This window comes from Haliaeetus leucocephalus, unplaced genomic scaffold (genome assembly GCF_000737465.1).
Source record: "Haliaeetus leucocephalus isolate CR32 unplaced genomic scaffold, Haliaeetus_leucocephalus-4.0 Scaffold61, whole genome shotgun sequence".
NCBI classification, from domain to species: Eukaryota; Metazoa; Chordata; class Aves; order Accipitriformes; family Accipitridae; genus Haliaeetus; species Haliaeetus leucocephalus.
Genome location: NW_010972497.1, coordinates 637,742 through 648,043, shown reverse-complemented (window position 1 = coordinate 648,043; position 10,302 = coordinate 637,742). Strand labels below are relative to the sequence as shown.

At 42.2% G+C, this 10,302-nt stretch overlaps 1 protein-coding gene across 1 annotated transcript in view; it reads left to right on the top strand.

The window, feature by feature from the left end:
• CLN5 (ceroid-lipofuscinosis, neuronal 5) overlaps positions 1-8,614 on the top strand; it is a 14,936-nt gene extending 6,322 nt beyond the window's left edge. Inside the window, exons 3-6 of the mRNA XM_010578341.1 lie at positions 1-90; positions 2,081-2,246; positions 3,401-3,626; positions 6,836-8,614. Coding sequence (XP_010576643.1) covers positions 1-90; positions 2,081-2,246; positions 3,401-3,626; positions 6,836-7,347 — 994 coding nt within the window. The 3' untranslated portion in view covers positions 7,348-8,614. The remainder of the gene's footprint in view (positions 91-2,080; positions 2,247-3,400; positions 3,627-6,835) is intronic.
• Positions 8,615-10,302: the final 1,688 nt, after the last annotated feature.

The window sequence follows — 10,302 nt, the reverse complement described above, 5'->3', positions numbered from 1 at the left end:
GCTGCTGCTGCTGCTGCTGGCGGCGGCTTGGGGGCCGTGTTTCTCGGGGGAGCTCCGCTCCCCGCAGCGGCGGTGGCCGGTGCCTTACAGGTGAGTGAGGCGGTGGGGGCCCGGCGGCCGGAGCGGGGGAGAGAGGCGCGTCCCCGCGGCCGCCCGGCACCGTCGCCCGGTCGGCCGGCCCGGCTGCCTGCGCCTAACCGCCCGCCTCCTCGGCCCGCCAGTTTTCCGTTTGTTCATTTAAGTTTTAGACTAACAAGGCCGTGGGTAGTTTCCCCTTTCTTAATCACGGGGGTGTTTGTCTTTTATACGGTATGCGGTGTGTTCAGCTCACAAGCGTAGGGGAACGGGTGCCCCGTCCCTGGCCTAGAGCTGCGCTGGCTCTGGCAGCAGCGGGATTGCTGCCCCCGGGAACGGCAGCCCTTGCTTTGAAGATGGCCCTTTCATTCCTGTTCTAGCAAAAAGTTGTGATGAGGAAGCCTGGCTACGATTTATTTTATTTTTAAAATTTAAGTTTGCTTCATACTTCGGTTCATGATAAGTGAAAAGGTATAAAATCCCGTTCGCGGCTCTGGAACTGTCTTGGTTCCAGGAGGAGACCTGGTGGTGTTGGGGAAAGCAGAACAGTGCATGTTCCGCATTCTGCTGGAGCGAGTCGCTACGGCTTTGGTTATGCTGAGGAAATAACCCTCTTCAGGAGAAGGGCTACGCTTGCATGTGTATTTTGTGTGGGCTTCCTGTTTGTAAAGGGAGGCATTATAGTTTAGCTGCTATCTAATGCACGCCTGAAGTTTTGAAACCCTGTTGTGTAATTCCTATCAGTTAAATTTGTATCAGGTGATGCCAGAAGGCGCAGATCTTGCAGTCACGAGGCGTTCGGGTTTTCCAGCAAGTTCAGTAGTTGCAAGGCTGGGTCTCGGAATGGTCAAAATTGGAGTATGAGCCTGTCAGTGTGAGACATTCAGAAATGTGGTATTTTAATGCTTCTTAACATGCTTGTTACCTTCTTATCAGATGCAAGGTGCAGTGGGAGGGGAAATTGAAAATGTTAGGTGCGCAGTTTAGAAACAGGACTTAAATGTGTGTCTGGTATAAGTCTTTGGTTGTTGATTTTTTTCTCTTTCTTTCTTTCTTTTTTATTCTTTTTTTCCGCTGGACAAAATAAAGGAAGACATGCTGAAGTACCCAGCAAGCTTAGAGAAGAAGTCCGCAGGGAAAATCAGCTGTGTCTCAGCAGGGCTACTGGACTATGGCTCAGGAAGTCCTGTGTCCTTGAGTCATCTCATGGCTGGGGTATTTGTGCCATTCAGTAGCCCTGGGCAACTGAGTGTGTTACTTTCAGGCTATGCTCTGGGCAACCTGTGTAGCCAAATCTGTCTTGGTAAAAGGAATATAGGAACCTTGTTTTAAGTGAAATACAGGGAGTGAATCTGAAGGAAATTGGGAAAGGAAGACTTGTCAGAAAGGTTTTTTGCTCTTCGTATGTAGTGTGGTATGTAAGCAGATTTGATCTTCAGTTTTTGAGTTTTAATAGGAATGATGAATGACGACAGTGATCCTAGCTAGGTTCTTAGGCCTCTTTATCTAAATTAGCATAGAGGAATAGAATATTTCTGATATTGTCAATATTCTAGAGTAAAAATAGCTCCATCTGGGGAGCTCTTAGTGTAGAATAGTTTCCCAGAGCAAACTGGTCAATCCCTGTGTAGAAAAACTGTTAGGAGAATGTTTTGACGCACGTCTCAAACTGTCCTCTACCCAGCATCTATGTGTCTCTGATTTTGTGAGTACAAGTCACCTTTTGTAATCTGCATCATTTCCACTCCTTCACTATCTGTACTGTGTACAGTGTGACTTGCATTCATGAGTCTTAAGTCCTTAAGTCCTGTTTCTGCAGACATGCACCTCAGTAGCCTTACAAACTTGTGTACTCCAAGTGTTACAGCATCTGGATCACAGAATATGTCTTTGGGGGTGGCTGGACTCTTGACCTCTTCTGCTCAGCCCTTAGGAAGCCATGAGGCAGTTACTCTGGCCATGAAGCTGTGCTTATCATTCTGTGTGCTTCTCTTTCTCAACACAGGCGCTTTGATTACCGTCCAAAAACTGATCCTTACTGCCAAGCTCGTTACACCTTCTGTCCCACTGGCTCTGCCATTCCAGTTATGAAAGAGGAGGATGTCATTGAAGTGTATCGATTACAGGCTCCAGTATGGGAATTCAAATACGGAGACCTACTGGGACATTTGGTAAGGTGATGTTTTTGTTTAACAAAGTTATAGTGGCAAATTCAGCTGAATTCAACAGCAGGTGTCAAGAATGGGAGCTGTAAGGTTGTATGGAAGAGTGTTGGAGCACAGAAGCTAGGCTATGTATAGGAAAGATACCCAAAGAGCAGTAAGTTTCAAACAAAAGTTACAGAACTTAGCTTGGCTAAAGAAAACGGTATGACCAGCACTGTTAGTGGGTTTGAATGTGTTCCCCCACAGAGCTGCATATTGGGAGTGTTTTGTATACACACCCCATTACGTTTTGGGTGTCTCTTTTTTCCTGCACTAGCACTGCATCAGGAAAATACATTTATTTGTCCCCTTAAATCAGATTAAATGCGTGCTTAATGTATTAACTTTTCTGTTGTTAAAAACCTACATATTTGCATGAACATGGATATCTGTCAGGAGTGGACGGCTAGCTGGTCAGAACGGTGGATCATGGGGAGTTGGTTGCTTTTATGGTTCTTTCTTCAATGTTATGATCAGTATTGAATTAAAGTCTCCATTCATAGAATCATGCAAATATGAAAGAATCTCAACTTTAGTAATATTTATAGCTATAGCAGTAGCATAATTAAGCTTCAAAGCGTGATCTCTAACAAATAAAGAAATACTAGTGAACATGAAATAGCAACATCAAAACCAAGAACAGAGTCAAAAATAGAAATAGCTTCAAATATCGTTATCTCAGTTGTTAAACTAAGGCTGAATTTATGTATTTACTATAAAGCTTTTAAAAGAAATATTTATTTCATTCCTTTTAAGATCTGGTTTTGGGAACTCAGTTCTGCTCTTTATTTCTTTGATAAGCCTGTGAGGTTAAGGACTCAACAGTAAGCTTGAGTTTTGATGATGAGCTCCCACTGAGTATCTGCCTCCAAATAACAGAATTTACAATGGATGGATGGACAACCACTGAGACAGTGTGACTGTGACAAAAGTATGTGTGTGATACAATATAGTATGTTGTGCATTGATGCTACTGAATCCAAGATGTTAGAGGAGCCCCTTCCCCTCTTCTCACCCTGTTACACAACAGCTTCCAAGCATTGCATCTTCTGTACAGGTCAAGCTGAAGTTGTTTTTATGTTAAAGTTCTGGGGTTTTGGTGGGTTTTTTTTCTTTTCCAGAAAATTATGCACGATGCTGTGGGTTTCAAGAGCTCTCTAACGGGCAAAAACTACACAATGGAGTGGTATGAGCTCTTCCAACTTGGGAACTGCACATTTCCACATCTCCGGCCTGGCATGGATGCACCATTCTGGTGTAACCAGGGAGCTGCCTGCTTTTATGAAGGAATAGATGATGCACACTGGAAGGAAAATGGAACTTTAGTTCTCATGACCACAATATCAGGTAGATTTCAGATGCTTTGGATAGTGCTAATATCATAAAATACAGAGTCAGCCTTGTCTTCGTGTCAAGCGGTATCTTTTAATTTATGTTTTGTAGGTTATTCGCAATGTTAGTCATTGATGCTAATTTCAAACTGAAATACTATCTCTGCACTCTCTTTAATACAGAAAGCAGTATGAGGCTGCTGCTTTTTGAGCAACGCACACTGAAGAGTTGTTAAATGAGAGTCATTTGGTGTTGCTGTACAAAAACACTTGAGTCTCTTGAGTGTAAAAATAGCAAAACAGCTTATACAGAACCGTTATGTACTCTTTTCACGTGGCTTCACCAAAACAAAACCTTCTATTGTGAAGTGGCAGATGACTGCTGAGATAGGAAAAACTGGTGAAAATGTGTACATTACTGAGCAAACAAATAAAGCATATTTAGAAATAGTCTCAAAAATAGAAAAAATATTAATCTCTATTTCCATCTCCCCCATTATGTGTCATAAAAACTGCGCAAATGTCCCCAGTAATAGGTCTCTGTCATATGTTGTAGAACAAAACCAGGATTTACACCTCTACGTGGATGATCACCAGAATAGCTTCCTGGTGTATACTGAGCACTGAAATCCTAAAATAAAAAGGTCATTTAAATAAATCTGGTTGATTACTGTAGTAATACTGTGAATGACTTATGAACAAAGTCCACTGAGGACTTGGAGAGTTGCATTTTGTGTGACCAAAACCACTTACTCTCTGAAGTTAGCAGAGTGTAGAAGGCACAGTGGAGAGTCACATTACAGCTAGTGTGATGTGGTGCTTTATGTTTGCCTGCTTCCACCTTTAGCAGCTTTGCTGGACTCAGTCTCTAGATAATCTGTCCAGTGCTGCTAAGAAATTCTAGGCTGTTCTTTAAGCAATTAAATAAGCGGAGCTGCTTTCCTGTGAGTTTGTAGCTCATGACTTAAATCTTTGATGCCTGATATCATTGGATTCTTTTGTATGAATACCAAGTTAAATGTTTTCATACAGTTGTGGAACTTGTAATGCTTCCTGCCTGTGTGGATTATTTGATGCCTGATAAAGGTTAGGTTACACTGGTGCCTTGTGGAGGCATTGTTACAGCCCTCCTTGTCTCTCTTGCTTCCTGTTTCCAGGAAACTTTTAGGAAGGTAGCATCTCTGAGAGTTTTGAATTGTCTGAATTTGATGAGGAATCTGAAAGGTACTGTGGAAGAGGGTGAGTGGGTGCACGCACAGATGGACAGCGTTATGAGCTGAACTTACTTCCTTCAGAGAGCAGGCAAAAAGCATCCCATCTCATGGGAGAGGACTTTTATGTATGAAACAGCTGGACCCTCTTTTCCCTTGTGAGATCCTATAGAGCTGTTTGTCAGCAGTGTCAGAGACCACAGTGAAGCAATCTCCTTTTCTTATAAAGCCCATTGGCCAGGTTAATGTTATTTAGGGGTATGTTTCTTCTGTGAAAATAGGGCAGGAATATCCAAAGTCTGATTTTTGATTGTCTAGGCATTTTCCAACAGATTATCATGGAGCCATGCATTAACCTGTAATACTTTTGTTTAATTTAAGATGTTAAGGCGAGAACTTCATTAAGTCCATCCTGGTCTTGTTAGGAGAGGCAAATCCTTTTCAATAACATGCCTTACAGAATACACACTAGGAAGCTAATCTGGTAGGAATTAGAGAAGATAAAGGGGAGCTTCAAGCCCATCTACAGTGTATAGGAAGTACCATTCTTGATAGATTGAATGACTTGCTGTTTTATTAAACCAAGTCATGGGCAATTAAAAAAGAAAGTATGCAACACTTTGACTAAACAGAATGATTGTTATGTTTACTGTGAAGCCCAAAAGCTCTAAAGTCTGAAGAACAGTTATAATGCCTAGAAGGTGAATGTGCAGAGCTTTAGTTACTCTGAGGTAGTAGCTTGCACACATGCCTTACCTTAGACTTAAGTGTGAGATGTGTTTACTCTCTAATGAAGAGTAGAGCCAGCAGTCTGACCTTTGCATCTTGTTTTGGGGGGAGATGTGTGGCATGCAGTGCTCTTCACTGGTCTTGATAAATGCAACATTGCAGTGAATTCAGACTTAATGCAAGAGGCTGGCTGTTGCGTGCAGGGCAGTGTTAGTGACACAGATCTGTCTGGTGTCTGCCACCCCTGAACTGCGAGGTAACTGCTGCCAGTCTCTTGGCTTGCAAGTCTTGCCTATCTTTCAGCAGCTACCAAGCACAGCTACTGTACCCACAGCAGTAACACTTGCAGCTAAAGAGAGATCATGGCTTGGAACACCATCACAATTGCAATCTGTTGTCTTGACTGTGTCTTCTGATGTATCGCACAAAAAGAATCTGCAAAATTTGGTCATGCTGTGAGTGTGAGGTGCTAGATGGATTTGAGTCATAGATGGTTGTACCTTGTGCTGTGACTGAGGAAAGAGAGGGCGTGAAGGGCTAGGCTGATGTGCAGTGCTAGGACTACAGGAAAAACAAATGAAGGAAGATTAGTGCTGTGCTTCAGCTCTATTTTGGGGCAGCAGATGCATCAAATGAAAGGAGCTACCGGAGGGATGAGCTGAGTTAAAGATGTCTTCCTCATTCCAGTTGTGAAATCACCAAAACACTCTAAACGTATTCTAAATAAAAAATAACCCACAAGGTCTTTAAGTTTACTGGTCTTCACATCCAATTCATATTGTTTAGCTTAGCAGCTGCTCAGCCAGCAAAGCTGAACTAGAAAAGCAGGGTAGCTCAGTCTAAGGTTTCTTTTGTGGAGAGACATGAAAACTTCTGCCCTAAATTGCTGAATTTAGTTAAAACTTGAGGAAGTGCAGAAACACCTGTTGCACTGGTGAGCACTTTGCCAGGATCTCTTCTGGATTGTACTACCTGCCCTGTTTGTCAACACGGATAAAACAAAATGAGAAGTGTCATGGTTCTCTGCCATTTGGATGTTCTGGCATAGTAGCAGGAAATGGGGCAGAAAAAGGAATTACAGTTTAAATAACTTACATGTAAATATAGTTTATTCAGTGGGATATCACTTCTCCCTCCAACCCAAGCCTTGTGTCTTTGTATGGTTAGGTAATGTTGTAGGTAAACTTTTGCAGGGAAGGCAGGTGAACCTTGAAATAGATGGAAACTATTTTGAGTCACGTATTTGTTACCTTGTCTCTGTAATACTTACTTTCATCTCTTATAGGAACCATGTTTAATGAAATGGCAAAATGGGTAAAATACGACAATGAGACTGGCATTTACTATGAGACCTGGACAGTTCAAGCAAGTCTCGACAAAAAATCAACAGTATGGTTTGACTCTTATGAATGCTCTAAATTTATACTGAGAACATACCAGAAGCTAGCTGACTTAGGAGCTGTATTTAAGAAGATACAAACAAACTATACGAGCATAATTTTATTCAGTGGAGAACCTATTTATTTGGGAAATGAAACATCTATTTTTGGACCACTAGGAAACCGGACATTGGCAGCAGCTATAAGAGACTTCTACTATCCATTCAAACCTCATCGGACAGTTGGAGAGTTTTTTGTGGATCTTTTAAAAATAATTGATCGTGTCATCTTGAATCATCAGTTTTACCTCTTCTATAACTTGGAATACTGGTTTTTACCTATGAAGTTCCCTTATCTCAAAATAGTTTATGAAGAGGTCCCTTTACCTATTGGAAGCAAAACATCCTTTGGTGTATAATTGCTTACTAAAGAACTGAATTTGCCCTTATGTCAGAACATCCTTAAGGATTTTGGCGTGCTACCATGATGGTATTGAAGTGTTGTATGTTTCACTGCCAACTGTGAAAGTTGTGTTGGGAAGGCTTTGCTCAACCACATGAAAGACTATGCCTTTTATTCTTGTCACCTGTATAACACATTCATGAATGCTTCAGCATCTCTGACTTGGCCAGCTTCTGTGTAATTGTGGACACCTGCTGCCCGAAGGTAGGCTGATGTGGCTCCTCTTGGCTAAACTCTGCAGTGCCAGAGGGTGAGTGGGAGGCAGCCTGCCTGCTGTGGTCTCAGGCACTCTCCACATGGCCATGTGGCGACAGATAGCACCTGGCGACCAGCAGAGATGGGACACAAGCGTTACAAGGACCTTCTGGTCTGACCAACTTGGCTAATCCTTATGTTGGAGCTAACAAGCCTGAGTGCCTAGATGTGCCCAGTTCCCTCAACGTGTGCCTTAGATTGGTCTGTATTTCTTTGGTTTGTACAACAGGGACCTATGAACTGTTCTCTGGTTCATGACATCACAGGCATTCAGTGTGGTGGGAAGGGGCAGTGAATCTGTTAGAAGATGGCATGGGTGGTATCTTTTCACCACTTTGCTTCCTTCACCTGTACTACTGTGAACATAATACATATGGCTCTTCCTAAGATCTGTGTGTGTTTTCTAGCACAGATAGAAGGCAAACACCCTGTTTTGATGTCAACTTTGGTGCATAACTGCAGTGTTCTAGCAGTCTCCTGTCTTAAAGTCTACTTGAGGCTTCAAATAGGTCAGTTTCGTAGAAATCATGTTTACATTCCTTTTAAATTTCTTTAAAAAGCATAGAATCCTTAATGTGAAAGAAGCGATCACAGTTTGGGTGTCGAAGTTGCAGTTAAAAATCTGCGCTTGTCACAGGTTTGCCTGTAAAAAGTGATTGCAGCCTCTTACTGGCAGTGATGCTTGCAGTCATGGTGCTGTGCCAGCTGCGATGTCCTTGAGTCCTGTTCCAGGCTATGCCTAGAGTGGCTTGGCAATTAGTTCCCTTTAAACCCAATGGACCAAAGCCAAGGGAACACTGCCTTTCTGGAGACCAGTGAGGTGCCTATACACAAAAAATACACCTGCAGCAGCAAAATCATCTCCAAGTGTACACTGCTCACTTTGTTGTTTTTTTTTTTTTTTTAAACTAGTTGCAGAATGAGTAGCACTCCCACAGAGGTTGTTACTGCATCATGGCTAAGCAATAACACAGGAACCTTGAGCCAAGTTAATAGCCTGCTGCGGCCAAAGAGGGGAGGACACAGTGCAAGTACACAGTGATTTGATTCAAATCATAAGAATGGCAGAAAATTAACCTTCTATTTAAAAAGTCACTAAAATTAATTAGTTGAATTGCATTATCATGTAATGGGATGAGCATGAGAGCTAGTGTGAGAGGAGTGAGGTGATTGAGAGCACCTCTGTTCTGCAGGGAAAAGCTGCTAATTAGTTGAACTGCTACATGAAACTTCATCTTCTGCCTCAACTTGAAAGGCTGACTCTTTGCAGCCAAAGTCAGTAACCCTTGCTTTAACCAGCTGAGCTTCAGATTCTTTAGATTACCCACCAAGAAGGTAATCCAGGAGGCACTAGGGAAGATAAAGGGATGCAACAAGCCTGTCTACAGAAGGTATGTTCTTGGTGATGAATGGTTTTATGACTTTGAAACCCTCAACATTGTTGACCCCACATTTATCTTCTCAGGAAAAAGCCTCAACCTCAAAACCAGTGTCTAAAGCTCTGAAGGGGAAATAGGGTCATGGAACCAAGCCAGTAGAAGCCCCAAAAGCTGCTTCTTTAGTATTTGCTAAAAAGCTTGTAGCATTGATGCACGTAGAGACCTTTCAGAGCCTGTGGTGGGGTAAGTTATGCTCCCTCATAGTAGAGCAGGTCTCTGCTCAGCCTGACAGTGCTGTTCGTTCACTGTACAGTACTTCCTTGTCTTCATACGGGACCCAGGGAGCCTGCACACCAAAGTCATTCTTTTCCCCTGATAGTTTCCCCTAATAAGTATTTTGTGATGCATAGAAGAGCCTTCCAGAACTGGAAATGCCAAATCCAGAAACACACAGCTAATGGTAGCTGAATCCCACATATCAAAGCTGCCTTGTGCAGCTCCTAACAATCAAAAAAGATGGGTGTTTGTGGACCATTAATACTTAAAGAGATTATACAACAGCTTGACACAGCTGATGTTGCAGAGATAAAACCTTCATGATTATTAAAGAACTTGATCAAAAATAGTAGATGTCTATATGAAAGAAGTAATCACTTTTCAAACGTAACTTCATGGTTCTGTCAGTACCAGTTTATAATATGCTGGGCTTTTTGTACCTAAATAACAGCCCTTCTCACTTTTCCTATTTCCTGTACAATCTGCTTAATTTAGCATGTTTTACTCTAACCGTAATACTCTGGATGGTACAGGGAGTTGCTTCAAGGAGAAACAGCTACATCCTAGCATGTATTAGTTGCAAGTTAGTTAGAGGACAGTAAATTAGCAGCCAAAAAAAAAAAAAGATGAAGATAACTGGGCAAGTACTTGTCAAGGATACTGCATCCCTTCCAGGCAAAAGCAGAAAGCAGCAGCTGTATATGAGACAGAATCTGTGAGTGTATTCAGCAGTAGGTCACACTGACAATCATTTGATGATTCCTTTATGCAGCCACGTGTGTATGCAAGTCTGTTTTGCACTTTGAACTCTATCCTCAGTTTAAAGAAGGTACTGATTATCAATGTAGGAGTTGCCCTTTTTTTAACATACATGAATTTCTTCTGAGGCCAGTATTTATTCCTTCTGGGTACAAGTGCTGGGGAGAGAGCCCCTCACTTTTTTGCTTCTTTCAGTTTGGGAGTTTTTGTTCAGAACCTTAAAAGCCAGCTGTTCAGATGGA